Genomic DNA, 17926 nt, shown 5'->3' with positions numbered 1-17926 from the left:
GATTGTATATATACAACAAATAATGTATCCTGACCATAGGCTTCTGCTGTTGACTGTGGCTGGCAGACTTGCAGTGTGTCTTTGCACAGGGAGGAGAGGATAATCTTGGCAAGGTTATTACCATCCCATCCTGCAAGAGCAACTCTTTTGATCGATTGGGCTGGGTGCTCTTGAAGTGTAGCCTACTCCATCGGGTCAAAATTGTGGGAAAAAATTGGTCTGTAAAAAAACTAACTTTTTTCTAGAAAAAGTATTATTCATCTCATTATTCAAATTAAAAATCCCTGCCTTTATCATGGGGATTGAAAGTTAATTGGCTAATTCAAAGGTGAAAAGGAAGTGGTATTGACTAGGCATTGTGGACTAAACAAAACACTAAAAATAGTAGCAAAATACCCTACAGGTTTGTGGGAGAAATGTGAACAAGAGGAGTTGGTAATTATGGTGTGTAGGGGGTATGAAACACAGAGAGAAGTGATGAGGGATAAATTGAGTTTTGTTCACCTCTTTAAGAGAAACTGGTATATTTCTTAGGATGTAGGAATGCACATGTAATTCTAATATAAGGGTGATTAATAAGGGAATATTGGTAATTTATTTGATATGGCAAGTTACTCTAGTCTCTTATCCACAGTCCGGAACAGAAGGTGGCGGTAATGCACCACATAGTTGGATGAAAACAGCCGTAAAACAAGAAGAAGAATAAGAAAGGGTAAAGGGTAAAGGGTAAAGTTGCTCCCGGCTTCGGCACCAGTATATTTTAGTATGGCTAAACATCATCCCGATTTAATTTTCTGTCGGAAACAAGCCGGTGTCGGTGAGAGATATACTCTTTTTGTTACCACTAATTAAAATATAAACATAATTTAATCTGAAGCGGAAAAGCGTGTGAAGTTAGCTAACAACGAAAAGTGTTGGCCGCAAGCTCGGTTGTAGTTTCAACTAGTGCTTTTGTCTAATTTGGCATAAACTCTGCACATATTGTATGTTTATTAATGTTTGCCCATTATTATTTATTTATTTTGCAGCCATCGGAAGACTGTGTGAAAAATGTAAGACTGAATTTTACTTCTACTTGTAATTTTCAGTTGTCTGATGGAAGCTTTGAATTGGTCTCATTACACCTCCAGGATGCATTTTCATGAACTATTGCATGCCTTCCTTCTTATACAGAATTATTGCCACCCTTAATGAAAAAAAAAAGCTGCATATAATAATACTCTATATGATATGTTCAAACATAGGGTAAAATTACATACTTGTATTTCAATACATTTACTCATGTTTCAATGTTTTTTGTTAAAGTAATCACTTTTTTTTCTGAAAACTATAGCTTTCAAAATTGTTGGCAACCCTAACAATTATTGTCAATAAAATCTAAAAAGTTTAGGAAAAGACCCACGACTGTCATCTTTGCCAGGTGTTTGCACAAAGTATTAGACCAGAGGTGCCAATAATTGTGAAAACGATTTTTTGGGGAAAAATATTTTTTATTAGAAAAATGTAAGACTTTGCATATTTATCATGGCTGGCAATAATTTTGGACCTGACTGTCGAATAACTATGCTCCAGAATCGTAACTACAGTACCTCTCCTCATTGTTGGCATAAAGTGCCCTTTTTGTGCTGTAGTTTCGCATATGTTCATATACTGTAAACTACTGTCACAGAACCGTTGTAAATAAGCTGTTAAAAATGAACACCCCTACAGGCGACGGGAAATGTGTGATCTGCGACTCCTATGTAAGGCCCTGTACCCTGGTTCGTATCTGCGACGAATGTAACTACGGCTCCTACCAGGGACGCTGTGTCATTTGCGGAGGGCCGGGAGTGTCTGATGCCTACTACTGCAAGGAATGCACCATCCAAGAGAAAGATGTTCGTGTTTTACTCTCACTTTTCACATTTTCACTTGATCGCAGATATTTAGATTTAATTTGGATATATATTTTATCTGCTATTGCTTTTCCTTTTTAGGCCTTAATAATGTGATTCCTCTCATTTGTTTGCATACAGCACATATTTGGCATTTTTTCGATTTGTTTTCCCAAGGAATAGGAATTTTAAGCTTTTACTGGTACATAAATGAATAGATAGTTGTTGGTAATCTGGCCATAGAAATATTGCACATGCATTTTGATTGCCATTCAAACCTGTCATGTTATTTGTGGCCTGTGTTTCTACTTTTATTAAAATGTCTGAATAACTTCATTCATTAACAGTTTTATGCACATTGTTTTGTCTTGCCCCTTGGAGGTTTGGATGTGTGTGAGGATCTTTTTCGATCACCTGGCGCTTCCCACTCTTGAGTAGCTGGGCTGATACATGTTGGGTTTCTATCTTTCTTGCCCGATCTCATTGCTTTCATCTCTTCCCTTCAACACAGCGAGATGGCTGCCCCAAGATTGTAAACCTGGGAAGTTCGAAGACTGACCTTTTCTATGAGAGGAAGAAGTATGGTTTCAAGAAGAGGTGAAGATATTCCGGAAAGCTATACAATGTTGCTCGTTTTGTACAAATATGATTAATTTGTGTTGTTTTTTGGACTGGATTCAGACAAAGATGTAATAAAGTCTTTTTAATATAGCCCTCCTGTCATTGCTGAGCTTGGGTCCATGTTTTGATGAGTTTTCTACCGAACAGAAAACTGAAAGTGGTGGAGGGCAGTGAATCAGGAGGACAAGGAGAAGCAAACTAAATTTGTGCTACCATTACCCTATCATCCGTGTGTCACAGCAGCAATCGAAATTAATCAGACCAAGTGTTATTCTTTGTCTTCAACCGTCCACTTTTAGTGACCATGCACCCAACTTAGCCCCATCTTCCTGTTCTTAATTGAGAGGAGTGGAACCTGGTGTGGTCTTCAGCTGCTGTAGCCCATCTGCTTCCAGGTTCCGTGCGCTGTGTGTTTAGATGCCCTTCTGCACACCAATGTCATAAAGCTTGTGGCCTTTCTGCTAGCTTGAATGAGTCTGCCCATTGTCCTGTGACTTCTCTCATTAACAAGTAGTTTTTGCCCACGTAACTGGATGTTTTTGTTTATTGCACCATTCTCTGGAAAATCTGTACTGTGTAAAAATCCCAGGAGGGAAGCGGTTTCTGAGATGCTGGAACCATCACATTTGGCCCCAACAACCATACCACAGTTAAAGTTGCTTTGATCAGGCGACTTGCTCATTCTAATGGTAAACAACAACAACAAAACCTCTTTGCCATGTATGCATGCTTTATATATTGAGTTGCAGCCATATTATACTGTTAGAAAGAGCAGGCTATTTAGTGTTCATAAGACAGTGGCCAAAGTGTTCATAGCCTTTCAGCACAAAGGAGTCTATAGGGTGCTTGGAACTATTCTCACGTTAAAGATCAGTTACTACTCTGCAAACTCTTGAGACTTAAAGGTGCAATAGGTAAGATTTTTATGTTAAAACATTGTTACAAAAGCGTGTTTGTTGCTGCAATTCCTCTCTTCACCATTAGAAGTCCGAAATTACCTATTGTACCTTTAAGTCTTTGCTGCCGACTGCTTTTCTTACAGATAACAAAGACTTATGAGGGCAGAAAACTGGTTTAAAAGGGATGAAGACCATGTCCCCGATCCCCTTTCTTGTTCAGTTTTTTTGTGGACTCCAATGATAAGCTGAAGCTCCATTTCTGAAATGTAACAGAGAAGCAAAACCCTCAACCAACAAGCAGCTTCTCTCATCATGGCCTAAATATTTAGCCCCTGTCTTTGAAACACTTATGTAACATTATTCCAGAGTATTGAATACAGCGCATTGACTTCACTTCGAATTTGAAAAAAGAGGAGTAACAAAAGAGCACAAAGAGTAACAGTTACAGATTATGTGTGCCCTAAAACCAGAACATTCCTCCTCTCATTCCACAGCTAACCATGTCAGCATCTCCCTGGCTCTGTCACATCCAGGCTAGCAGTGAAATCAGCTGCTCACTGAATGACCCAATATAGAGGTCATAAACCTGAGACGAACACAGACAGAAAAATAGACTAATGGACAAAGACACCAGTGAAAAACAGTTGCCTGAATTCCACAATTTTACTAATATGTACAGAGTAGGATATACAGCTGTCAATGTGAAATACCAAGCAATGTACACATAATACAATCACAACAAAAATATAAAACAAAACTTTACAAGTCAGTACTATCAAAGTTTATTTGCTATAACATGTTACAGGTTTCATGGCGAAATAGTAAAAACAGCTTGAGAGCAGATTGGGGCCATATTTTACACCTGGTTATGAAACTCAGTATGTGTCTCACAGACTAAAATTGACAAAACTCTCTGAAATGACTTGCATAACAGACCTCCATGGAACCATTTCCGCAGTTTCATTGTCAATGTCTCAAAAATTGGGCCACCATATACAAGTTGTTTTTGACACAGTATGACAGTAATTAAGCACTAATAAATCACATTATCTGAAACTTCACAACGCTGAAGGTCTGACCAAGATACATACTAAACAAAAACAACTCCGGTTAGGAGAATCACTTGGTTAAAAAGCAATTGCCATGGTGACCAAAGCTATAATTTGTTGCAAATCAAACCAAGTTTTCTGCATATATACAATGCCAAATGTATGCAGTTAACACATTTTTGACATTTACACATAAACCATATGGCAAGGCTCTGGTAAGGAACATTGCTGCCTTTGATTACCAACGTAACAGAACTTCCAGTGAGAGTGACCTTTGAGTAAGAACAGCACAGTAACGCAAACCATATATTTTTCTTATTAGGATTCTTGTGAGATTTTATAACTTGCGATCATTGTGATGCGCATGATGCTGTACAATCTTATATTGCATTTAGGCACTAATTTTGATTTTTTCCAAAGTGCTCCTAAAGTGATACATTTTAAGTACTTCTTTACAGCTATTAGGTTAACTGGTTACACAAGCCGCTAATTTGCCAAAGAAACAGCCTGGAAGCATTGTAATTGCACTTCTACAACATTTTTACAGGTGTGACAAAGACACGTCACAGATTCAGAATCACAATAAGTCGACTCTCATAAAGAGGTGCTTGGCAGAAAGCAAAGCTTTACAGCAGAAACAGTGAAGGGACCCTGATCATAGTTTTTTGGAGTGTGATATGTTCGAATACCAGTGTAACTGGCAGACTGAGTGTTGTGCCAAACTGGCTGAAGACACTTGAAGGTTTGGGTCCTGGTTAACCTAGCTTGTCCAGTTAGCATGAAACTGACTGAGAGACTGGCCACTGGTCATAACCACAGATTGGTTCTCAACCCAGGTCCTGGTTGTTTGAATGCACTGTATTCTGAGCTTCAGAACAAGTCTGTAAAAACGAGTATTTGACATTATTGGTGAGGTTTCAAATACATTGACTTTAAATTCAAGTTTGGTGTAGAAAAATCAAGTTGAAAATCTATGCATGGGAGGGAGAGTAATTAATTAAACATCACATGGTATTCCAGGTTGAAAAAAATAAAAATAATTATATGATCATGTACTGTACAAATGTCATAACTTATGACTATTCTACTCTACTTTAAAAAAGCTCTTTTAGCAAAAACAAGAAGTGTGTAACTCACATTTATGTGTGGAAATGATTCACTGCTCATACCCCTTCAGTATGTGATGCACGTGTATGAAGTACATGTCAAAAATATATAAATATATAGATAAATATATAGACACACAGATGTCCTGTGCTTTACCTGTGTAAATAGACTTCTTTGAGTGGCTGATTGTTTCATATGCCAGTAATGTGTCAAATAAGAAAAGACTCATGTTATGTCTGACTCAATTCACTAATCCACTATAACGCCACATATTCTGGTAACTGAATGTCCACATACTTGTCAAATTACAGAAACAAGTAAACAGAAACTGACTCATGGACAAGTTATTGCAATTTTTGTTTTTACAAAATAAATGCTTTTCTGATAATCTTATTTGTAGAACTCACAATGAAATATAATCTATACCCCCTTGCCAGTCATATGATTAACATTGTATAGGAATACAAAGCATTAACATATAAAATCCATATATGTGGTTCATTCATATTTGTTTCTATACATGGGAAGCTGTATGCCTCTGGTTCACACAGACAAGTCAAAGTTAAAAAATGTAAAAAAACAAGAAATGTTTCAGTTATTCAAAACAGTTTCACTCATACATACTGCCATCTCCTTTTCCATCTCCATTGCCACTTCTTTATTATTCTTTATTATTTGTTTTTACCCCCCAGCATGACGAATAAATCAAATGAATGAAAGCTTACAGGTCGTCCTCCTCTGTCTGCGTTGGGGCACTTGAAACAAAAGAAGAAGAGGTCAATCACAGAGGCAGAGGATGAGCGTGCAGGTCTCAGCTTAATTCGGCTGTCATGGCATCACAATCTGGCTATCTTGTGTGACAGGTCTTTCTGGTAAATTTCCGCCTTCATGAAGAAACAAAGGGCCTCATTTACTGAGACCTAGCACTCGCAGAACCGCTTTATCACATGCACGTATTTGTTTCGCACCAATCATTGGATGTCTTATTAGTTTTGCGTGTGCCAAAAGGTTTTGCACGTGCTAAAGGTCTCAGTAAACCTGGCCCCGATTGTATCATTTCTTATGCTGAGACATATTTGCAAAGAAATGCGTTTCCCACCAAACTGAATCATAACGGATTATAACTCTGAACTACAGTAGACCTCTAAACGTGATGTGGAATACGAACTCCTGGAAATCGTTTAATCTGTTGAGCACAGTACTGGCTGAGGTAAATTTACACACAATTCTCACACGCCCGAATTGTCCCTGGATGTAAATGGTGATCACTGAGTGGCTGCGCCTGAATTTGTCAGAATGTCGGTGTCTGTTAATCTGCAGCGGGTGCGTTTTTTTGTCCCTTACAGCTCTCCGTATTTGTCTTCGTAGCGGACCAACACGTTCTTGCAGCGGCCGTAGTCCCTGCGCAGCTCGGCCACTTCCTGCCGCAGCGCCGAGTTCTCGCGCTCCAGGAAGGCGGCGCGCACGGTTATCTGGTTCTCCTTCAGCCGCCGGGCGTCTCGCGAGCGCTTGGCCGCCACGTTGTTCTTCTTCCTCCTCTGCCAGTACTTTTCGTCCTGACGTGGCCATTAGGGACAGAGAAGAGGGGTTTGGGCGGGAAACAAGCATTACATTTATGGGTGCTTATGTTATTTAGCCTGGGAATGCACAGACAATGAACTGTTCTTGAAAGGTATGATATGTAAGGCGGTAGATATGGCCATTGGTATTAGACACAATGGAATAATGTAATCCAGAAAGAATCAAGACCATTTGGCAAAATAACTAGTTAATTAAAACCTGTTTTGCTTTTATACATCCTTTTCTGCTCACCTTTATCAAGGGTGCCAATAATTTTGGAGGACACTATAAATTACTTTTGTCCTCAAAACAAAAAACTTATTTGTGTCCCACAACATATGGATTTAAGCCACTCCAAAGCCCCTGTAATGGGCTGGAATCTGCTTTATAGCAGACTATATTACAACATTTTATCCCATACTTCTCCCACAAAATACTAGGAGTTGAACTTTCTTCTCTTTTGTTTCAAACTAGTTGGTCCATATCAGTAAAGATGGGGATTATCCTACATGGTTGTATTAGTTTTTCCAATAAAATTCAATCCCACTAACCCGTACAGAATCACTGCAGTTCTGACTGCCAGATTTACCTTTTGTTCCTCAGGCACAAACACTTTCTTGGCCTTCTTAATCATGGGCTGTGGCTTCAGCTCATCCTCAGTGAAGCGGTGTTTACGTGGGTTGAACAGCTCACCACCTGGTACACTAGACAGCACCAGGTCTGTGGGATCCGGCTCAAAGTTCACATCCACTTCAATTTCATCGGGATCGAGCGGGGTGGCCGTTTCGCTCTCTGACTCGGCACTCGCCCCTGAGGAGAGGAACAGGACCAAGTTCTCAATTCAGGACAAAGTAGTCAGGAGCAATATATGTAAGAGTGCCTTTGGTTACATTTACATCTTAGTGACTCACCTGCATGTTGAAATCAAAACATAAACAATTGAGTTGAAGGAAGAGATCTCTAATGTGGCTTTGACATGCAGTCCACAGGTGCCCAGCTGACCAGTGGGGGTCGCTAGAGAGCAATGTGGGCCCCTAGCCAATTGAACGTAACCAAATGAGCCGCCCAGCTGCCTATAAACGACAATTTTAAATAAATCACTTAAGCTTATGTGGATTTGTGTTTTAATTTCTCAGGTGTCTATGTCTCTCGAGTCTTCATAATGTCATGATTCCTGTATTATCTGCCTAACTCTTCCCTGCTCTCAGGCCTGTCCAGATGTGTGGGATTGCATGTTTACGCCGTGCCCCCTGCACCCTTACGCCCCACGCTGTGACCCCTCACCAGTGCTGCCCGTTGTCCTGGCACTGCCGCCCGAGTCAGACACGGTCACCGTCATCAGCTCCTCCTCCTCCTCCTCCTCCTCCAGCTGCACTATGGGAAGGAGGCTGACTGTGGTCAGCGGTGTCCGGGTGACGGCGGTCTTCTTGGCGGAGGAGGAGGAGGGCTTCGCCTGGGCGGGGCGGTCCTTGCTCAGGCTCCTCTGCAGCTCCTCCTCCATGGACGCTGGGATGCCGTTCTCCAGCAGGAACTCGTCCAGGTCCATGTACTCCAGGTGGAAGGTCTCCCCGTCGTACGGGATGGTCTTGTCCCAGATGGCGGGGGTCAGGGCTGCAGACGGGCCCATGCCCCCGCTGACCCCCCCTCCCGCACGGTCACCAGCGTTGTCTTTGTCTGCCAGGAGAGAATGACAGTAATCAAGAGAGAGACAATGAACAGGGCTGCAGGAGTAGGAGTGAGAGCCATGTGTACAAGGGCTGTGTGGTGGTGGTAAATAAGAATTATAATAAGTGCACTAAAAGGAAACAAATAACAGGAAAATGCCCAAGGCCTGGAGCAGGAACATGAAAAGCTATGAAAAGCTGTCTAAAAAGGTAAAAGCAAATGTAGATGTACCAGGTAGGTTGTATTGTGACCTTAAATCCTGGAATGTAGGGAGGCCATTTTGCTCCATAACAGTGCATAGTTATGAGTAGCTAAATTCCATTTGCATATAGTCTTGTATGTTTCTTCCCTTTTTCCCGAATTGTGAAAAGATACGAGATTATGGGCCCAAAATGCAATTCACCTTGTTGCAGAGGAATAGCTGAGTGGATTACACCCTGAATGTACCAGCCTTTCTTCAATAGGTCACCAGGAGACCGACGCATGAGGATCTATCCAAGTTGGTCGTAAAATAAAAGACCAAAAATATTCTTTTAAATTAGGTAGGGACAGCCCTCCAGATGACTTTACGTGTAGGATGGTTTCTAGTTTAATTCTGGGACATTTGCCTTTCCAAATAAAATTTGACAATAGAGTATGAAATGGTCCAATATATATCCGGTAGGGGAAGCAGAAAAATTTGGCAGAGAAATGTATAGTGGAAGAATGTCCATTTGTATAATGGAGACCTTAGCCTGCAGTGAACTTGGAAGACGGGACCATTTCTTGAGATCAGCCTCTATTTGTTCAAAAATGTTTTATAATTGTTTAAAGGCAAGAAATTATTAATGTGTTGATTTATTATGATCATTTTTATCTTTGTTGTTATTCAGGGTCAAGGAGTGAGGCACCCCATTATATTCATTAACATTACTATACAAACACTGACCAGGTATCAGTGTTCAGGGTATCAGTGTCAAGTAAGCAGTATTTGGATAGTTAAGTTTGGTCACTTTTGCTTTGTTGTTTGTTTATTTGTTGTTTAAAAAATAAAAATAAAAAAATAAAAAATAGGCCCTGGTCCTTATCTTTGTTGTACGGGTAGCAATTGAAATTGTACTTCCCTCTAGGGTCTTTCAGCGCACTTATCCCTGGTTATGGGTATGCACTTTGTTGTACGTCGCTCTGGATAAGAGCGTCTGCCAAATGCCAATAATGTAATGTAATGTAATGTATCAGTATGTGGTTCGTTTTTGGCCTTTGACTTCCACCCTGTGGCCATTTGGTATAATTGCACTCTTTATGAAATGCTACGACGTTAGATAAAACGAACCACTTAGTTGTAAGTCAAATAGCTAAGTACTTCATGAAGTGGTTCTGTTCATCTTGTTATTTCCTTTGAAAAATCTTTTTATTATCCCCTTCTGCAGTTTCAAATTTCGGCATTAGTTGTTTCATTACATTACATTATTATTGGCATTTGGCAGACACTCTTATCCAGGGCGACGTACAGTTGATTAGACCAAGCAGGAGACAATCCTCCCCTAAAGCAATGCAAGGTTAAGCTCAAGGGCCCAACGGCTGTGCGGATCTTGTAGTGGCTACACTGGGATTAAAACCACTGACCTTGCATGTCCCAGTCATTTACCTTAACCACTACGCTACAGGCCGCCCAGTTTCAAATGCACTAACAAAAAATGTTGAGAATTTCAGGATCAGAACTATACAAGAAACTAACAATTAACTCTTCACTTGATAAACTACCACACTCCTTCAACAAATTAAATGCAACAAAGATTTGGTAAATCCCAGACTAGTTTAATTTTGAAAAAGGATATGATGTTGCACAACCAAATTTGGGCCCTCCCACATGACCACTGTCTGACCTTTTGTACAAATAAGATACAATTAAGAAATCACAATGTGCATGGCATGAATTCTCTGTGACCAATAACTAGGCTAAATGCAGAGACAACAAAATCCAATTTATTGTGTTATTGTGTAAATGTTTCCTTTTCCTTTACAAACACAATGGTAATGTTCTACACTGAATACAGTATGAAGACGCAATTACAGCAATTGTGTGATTGATACCTAAAAGTATATTAGATCTGTGATCTTTGAGATTAAATGCAAGTTTTTCTTGGCACTACTTTATTGCAATATTATGTTTAACAATTTAACAGTTAAAACTTTGGATTTAAATATGTTTGCTTCTGTCAGTTACTGTTGGAGATTGTAATGTCTTGTAAGTAATGTATGAGAACATTGCTATGCTTCAAACATAACATGATACAACATAATTACAACGTTGACATCTAAAAACAACACAAAGGCACAAACACAATAAATTGAACTCACACATGACGGCACTGGCATTTGTGGCTATGAGTGGTTTGCTCCCTAATTATTATCATTATTCCTTATTGTAAACGATCACTTTCGGTAACTAGTTCTTAAACTGTTTATACAGTTATTGTTTATTTCACTTAATGTTTACACATACTGCTGCGTACTTTTCTAAACTAAAAATGTATTCTCTCCGTGCCATGTGATCAAGAGTTTAGATATAAAAAAGTAGAATTAAACAGGAAGGTGTTCAGCTTGTTACACAAAAGCCGGTTTCATTTCTGACATTTTGCTCAAGGTTTTTCAATTCTCAACCCTGTTTGTACACTCATTCGGTGATATCCAGTTTACTTCGGGCTTCATGTAGAGACCATGGCTAACGTTCAAGCAGTCCTTACTCGGGACATCCAGTACTCACACACATAGAACATGCAAAGCCTTTCAATGTCTGGAAATCAATCCATGCTCTGGATAGTTTTGTACAAGGCTAGGCCTATGGGGTACACCACTCATAATTTAATTAGTTAGGTTACAGAGAGGGAGCACTTACAAGGAAAGCGCATCAGAACTATGCATAGCAAACTTCACCAGAAGGAACAAGGTGCATTATTTGGAAATGCAGATATCGCCAATTGCAGTAGCCTACTGTAAAACGTAATACCAATTAGTGCTTTTCCCACAATATCGGCAATATTAAACAATATATGTGATTCCGGAAACGGAATTCCGCTCCATTCAGGTCCATCCATACATCTACGCGAAGCCCAGAAAGAAAAATATAATAAAAAAACCCACCCTTACCTTCGTCTCCATCTTCAAGTATATTCGGAGGGGGTGTTTCCATTATCTTCTTTAATACAACAGGAAACGAACTCAGTGGACCCGAGTCTATGACGGTGGCCGTAGAATCCCCAGACATTGTTTTTAAACAGCACCTCGCTGTCTTAGCCTATTCAACAGAAATCGATGTACTCCTTGTGGAAAATACTGCCCACAAGGTGTAGCGTCCAATATCTCCCTCGGCAATTATATCACTACGTATTCTTGAAACCAATTTAATGCTTCCCTCTGTATATCCTTTTCTGCTTAATTCAACCGAGCCGAAACGTCAATTAGCGCAACTGCGGGCGACAACCACAACCACCGCGTTTCTGTCTGACCCAGTTCCCCGGATTGCTGGTGAACACTGTTTTGCTATTCCTGAGAGACCGCACCTATTTCTGCTCTCTCACTAGTGAGAGTCTGTCGCTTGTGACTCCAGCCACACGAATAATAATGTATAGCTACCGTTATAAAACGAACGTAGGCAAAGGAAGGAGTATCTTCCAATGCTCTGAAAGCCCATTGGTCGACGAGGTTATAATAGCAATTCTCCGTCAGAGACTCATTCATACTTCTAACAGAAATGTTGACAACCAATACTCATGTCAGCTATGCCATGCCATTTGTACGGGTATTGCGTATGTTTCTTTGGATGTGAATTCATGTTTCAGTATCTTATCTATATCGTATGTAGTTTCGCAATTATTGCCGAGATTATTAACGTGTTACCTGTATAAAAGCCTTTTCACTCTGTAGTAAGTCTAGTAGTAACATCGCACCAATTGGATGAATCGGGCCATTCATTATTGATTTATGTGTAAAATGTATGTTTATCTAGGGACCACTCATACGCAAACAATGGAATACATGCTTTTAAACAACCCAAAACAACGACGTTCTACAGTTCTTCAGTTGAAGGTCGATAAAAACCAACACTGCCTGCGAGTCGCTCACACGGCCACGAACGTGCAGCCTCTGCGCGAACCCAAAAGGGGCGGTGCGTCAGCACACATGTTACCAGGGACATAAGGCAGCGTTATTGCGTTTCTTTATTTATTTTTTTGCTTTGTCATTGTGACTTTGAATAAGTTTTGGGTGATGACATCAAGTTCGGAGAACTTGCTTCACGCGTGGTGACCCTAAAAGGGCGTACAGGAAGCTTTTTCCCCTGGTAGGCGATATGATTGTTAAACAAGAAAGTACCAAATTATTTTCCAAATAAAAAAAACCCATTGCGTTATAAATATGAAAAGAGATGATATACGCACTTGCAATACCAACATCACTGTGTCACTATGAATTACAGAACAATATATATATATTTAGAGCAATGAAAATTATGACGCATATGTATATAGCGGACAAAAATTCCACATTAAAGTCGACACAAATTCACGAAATACCCAAATTAATGCGAAGATTCCGAAAACAGAAATAAAAAGACTGTGCAGTTGTGTGTCTGTGTGCCTGTAAAATGTGGTTACAGTCTAGAGAACATAATGTCCTAAACATTTCTTCAGTGTTCTTCTAAAAGGAAATCTACATCACACCATCAGGAAAGGAGAGGCTCTAATTTCTCATCCAAATAACCTACTTCCTACAGATCAGATCAAATAAAATGAACTATGCATATTTTATCATACTAGAACTGACTGAACTAGAAGGGCTCAATGGTCAAATCCACAAAGTGACAAGCTTTAAATGAAAGAGCACACATTTTGGTTTCACCATGTAGAAATCCCAGCACATTTTATGTATTGCAGCCATGTTCAGGTCCTACTTGTTTCAGGGGCTAGTTGCTTTAAGTTGTACTAATTGTTGGCATTCCAGGCTGGTAAAGGGACTTCCCCACCTTACCTATGGATTCTAACTGCTCCCTACACTCCAGCAAGCCCACTTGGCCATTACAAGCATCAGGTGGTCACGCTGCACATCCACGCCTGTTCTCTGTTCTGGTTCTCTGTGGTAGAATTACCTGCCTACCACTGTCAGAACAACAGAACCCCCTCCCCATATTTTGATACAGAGTGAAAACCCACCTTTTAACCTTTTAAGTTTTCTCTTTAGCAGGTGCAACAGATAGGATTCAGATCTGTTGAATGACTTGGCCAGTCAAAGAATTTCCAAGAATATTGCTTGAAGCAATATGTTTGAGATCATTGCATTTGTTTGAACTTGAGCAGATAAGGTGCTTCTGTACACTTCAGAATTTATTCTGCTGCTGCTGCTATCAGCAGTTACATCATCAATTAAGACACATGTGCAGCCATAGATGACCAAACTATAACACAGATTAAGAGGTGCTTTGGATCTTGGGCAGTAATTTTGGTCTTATCTGTCCACATAACCTTTATAGGTACTTCTTAGCCAACTGTAACCTAGCCATCCTGTTGTTGCGACGAATTAGTGGCTTGCAGTGTAGTGTCCATAGTTCTGTCCATAAAATCTTCTGTGGTCAATAGTCAAGGACACATTCACCCCTAGCTCCTGAAGAGTTTTTCTAATCTATAGGACAGGTGTCTGGGGTTTTTTCTTCATTATCGTGAGAGGTCACAGTCTACCCATCTTCTGATAGGTACTTCCAGCAGGACAACATGCCATTTCACAGAGTACACAACATCTCAAGCTGGTTCCACAAACATGACAATGAGTTCAGTGTAGTTAAATTACCTCCACGGTCACCAGATCTCAATCTAGTAGCACACCTTTGGCATATGGTGGAATGTATGGTAGATTTGCATTATGAATGTGTAGCTGACAAATCTCCAGCAACTGAGTGATGCTATCATGTCATGTCAACATGGACACAAATCACCAAGGACTATTTCCAGCACCTTGTCGAATCCATGCCACAAAGAATTCAGACTATTCTGGGGGCAAAGGGAGGCCCTAGTCCTAGCCAGTATTAGAAAGGGTACCTAATAAAGTGGCCATTGAGTGTATATGGCTCCTATAATTCAGTTACTATGTTACAAAACGGCGGCACGGATGGTGCAGTGGGTAGCACTGCCGCCTCACAGCAAGGAGGTCCTGGGTTCGAATCCCCGTCGGCCGGGGCCTCTCTGTGTGGAGTTTGCATGTTCTCCCCGTGTCTGCGTGGGTTTCCTCCGGGTACTCCGGTTTCCTCCCACAGTCCAAAGACATGCACGTTAGGCTGATTGGAGAGTCTAAATTGCCCGTAGGTATGAGTGTGTGAGTGAATGGTGTGTGTACCCTGCGATAGACTGGCGACCTGTCCAGGGTGTATTCCTGCCTTTCGCCCAATGTATGCTGGGATAGGCTCCAGCCCCCCCGCGACCCTGATCAGGATAAGCGGGTTCAGATAATGGATGGATGGATGGATGGATGTTACAAAACCAAGGCAGTGTAACAGCTGGCAATGAAATCAATTTCCTTCCACATACTCCATAACATTGTGTGAGGGAACAGATTGTCCTCCTTAATTCTGATACAGGAAGTCATCCTTAAACATGACTGCAAAGATCAGCCTGTGTGATCTGGCCTAGTTGCAGGCAGAGTGCTGACGAAGCACAGCAAGCTACACTCAGTGAGCACTTTATTAGGTATTTATTAGACTTACTTTTTAGACTTATTAAGTCTTCTGCTGCTGTAGCCTATCTACTTAGAGGTTTGACACATTGTGTATTCAGAGATCCTTTTCGGCATACTGCTGTTGTAATGCGTGGTTATTTGCGTTATTGTCACCTTCCTGTCAGCCTTGACCAGTCTGGCCCTTCTCCTCTGACCTCTTTCATTAACAAGGCATTTCTGCCTACAGAACTGCTGCTCACCCTTTCTGGTACCAACAGTCACTCCATGATCAAAGTCACATAGATTACATTTCTTCCCCATTCTGACATTTAGTCTGAAAAACAGCTGAACCTCTTGATTATGTCTGCATGCTTTTATGCATTTAGTTGCTGCCACATGATTGACTGATGAAACATTTGCATTGACAAGCAGGTGTCCAGGTCTACCTAAGAAAGTATTCACTGAGTGTATATTCCTAATTGAAGTCTGTATTTAAATATGAATTGGTTGTATATTTTCTTACATTTTCTACAGGGGGTAAAGCTAACCCCACACAACACCTTTGTATGCAAAGTTTGTACAGGACTTTAGCATTATGTTTATTTCATGTTTACTGTTTAATAAATAAGAAAATTTGAGAAATCATACAGTATGAAGATTACAAAAGGTTAGCTTGTTTGATGTCAATGTCAAACACTGAATGGGGACAAAAATCGATCCCAAACATAATATGAAGGTTAAGACACACACAGCAGTGGTGCATAGATACCTATCAGGGTGAGTAGCTGATTATAAGGGTGCAGAACCAACCAGCTGATTGTCAGGGCGCAGGCATAAAAACAGTCCTTTTGGGCCACAACCATTCTTGGGCCACACAATTGAAATGTGACCTATGTTTGGGTGCACTTTGGGGCCAAAACCTTAGGGTGTATCTGGTGTGAGAAGCTTTTTTTCACATTTTCCAACTGCTTTTTTCTCTGCATTCTCCTGTTTGTTCCAAGGGCCAAACTAAGGGGGTGCACAGTAAGATATCTAAACTGAAGACATCAATACATTAGTCCTTTGTACAGCTCTCTCTCTCTCTCTCTCACGACACATAGTGTCCCTAACGCTCTCCTCAAGTGCTGGACGTCAGCTGGAATTGTATTCACAAACATGAACACTGTCACAGAGCCACCGTTCAAATGGAAATGAGACTGACACCAAAACATTATTTCTGGTGTGGCTGTTCTAAGCAACTGTTTCCATTAATGAAAACATACTTATTGTCAAATAGTAATGCATTCACTGGCCCTGTCAATGAAAACTACAAATACAATTGAATGTCATAGCCACTAAGGGTGGCAGTGTAGTATAATGGGCTTGTTAGCTAAAGGTCGCAGGTTTGACTCCAGGCAGGACACTGCCATTGTATCCTTGAGCAATGTACTTAATCTGAATTGCTTCAGTATCCTGTTATAAAAATAGATACTATGTTCTATGTTGTGGTAAAAAGGTAATTTTAGAGCACATTTCAATCAGCTCAGTTCATCGTAAAATTACAACTTCATAAGATCAAGATGGACACCAAGAAAGAAGTATTGATTCTTCATGAACAGTCTTACACCCTTACCGTTGTCATCGAGAACAGGAGCACAGAACGGATACTCGAACAAAGCTTTAAATATTTCTGGAATTTCGCTGGTGTCACAAAGATTGTTTTTCTGGGGTTTAGCAGACATCCTAACTGTATTTGGGTCTATTGAAATTCCGGATGCCAAAAAGAAAAATGAAAAAATAACTAAACACGTGGTTTCATCTTAATCCAGCCCGAATGAATAACACTGCCCTTTTCTACACACTTCAGAATTTGAGACTTCTGATCGATGGTTTCTAGGGCGATCAAAAAAGTTACCTAACTAACCACGCCTTCTAAAAAGTAATGACAAGTAAACTGGCCAATAACTCGTTTTACGTGCCGCCCTCATCCTTGTTGAAGTCGGTGAGACTTGAGATTCTTGGCTGTCCATTACAGGAGGATAAGCCAATCGGAAACTTGTATTGAATTTAGGTAGCCTACCACACTTGCTATGTGTTGCTGTTATACAATGTGGTGCTGAAATAAATGTACAGAGAATGTTCACCTTAAATCAATTTAGCCTTCATAAAACATACTAGTACATGCAACTTTAGATCGTAGGCTAAGCAGACGCATCATACACAGAGCGGAAGTTTTCGTACTTTTTACATACAATCCATTAATACTTCCGATTAAGTATACATGCCCGAAGCGGAGACCAGGCTATTTTTGAACTGCAGAGCAAAATAACATGAATATTTATATTGTTGCATACCTGAAACCTAAAAAAGCGGGTGTTTTAAAATACCGTTACGTCATTACGAAATTTGGACATGAGGTGAAAGTTGCAATGATTGGTCCTCAAAACATAACTTTTCCATAACTCCTGTGTCCGAATTGCTTTCCTATTTT

At 40.3% G+C, this 17926-nt stretch overlaps 2 protein-coding genes across 4 annotated transcripts; one reads left to right on the top strand and one right to left on the bottom strand.

Moving 5' to 3' along the window:
- The first annotated feature begins 681 nt into the window (after window positions 1-681).
- On the top strand, window positions 682-2585 carry phf5a (PHD finger protein 5A). The gene is made up of 4 exons (XM_061232896.1): window positions 682-817; window positions 1029-1052; window positions 1711-1877; window positions 2386-2585. The coding sequence occupies exons 1-4, from the start codon at window positions 766-768 to the stop codon at window positions 2473-2475; spliced, it is 333 nt and encodes a 110-aa protein (XP_061088880.1). The 5' UTR covers window positions 682-765; the 3' UTR covers window positions 2476-2585.
- A 1575-nt stretch (window positions 2586-4160) lies between these two features.
- Window positions 4161-17288, bottom strand: tefa (TEF transcription factor, PAR bZIP family member a). 3 transcript variants are annotated; one of them, XM_061231956.1, is made up of 5 exons: window positions 17069-17288; window positions 8395-8784; window positions 7700-7920; window positions 6895-7106; window positions 4161-6305 (listed from the first exon to the last, which is right to left on the bottom strand). In XM_061231956.1, the coding sequence occupies exons 1-5, from the start codon at window positions 17175-17177 to the stop codon at window positions 6272-6274; spliced, it is 966 nt and encodes a 321-aa protein (XP_061087940.1). In that variant the 5' UTR covers window positions 17178-17288; the 3' UTR covers window positions 4161-6271. The 3 variants fall into 3 exon arrangements, with proteins under 3 accessions (XP_061087940.1, XP_061087937.1, XP_061087938.1); XM_061231953.1 differs by lacking the exon at window positions 17069-17288 and adding an exon at window positions 11899-12773; XM_061231954.1 differs by lacking the exon at window positions 17069-17288 and adding an exon at window positions 11905-12756.
- Window positions 17289-17926: the final 638 nt, after the last annotated feature.

Source organism: Conger conger, chromosome 2, assembly GCF_963514075.1.
Source record: "Conger conger chromosome 2, fConCon1.1, whole genome shotgun sequence".
In the NCBI taxonomy this organism is placed as follows: Eukaryota; Metazoa; Chordata; class Actinopteri; order Anguilliformes; family Congridae; genus Conger; species Conger conger.
This window is presented reverse-complemented; position numbering and strand designations above follow the sequence as displayed.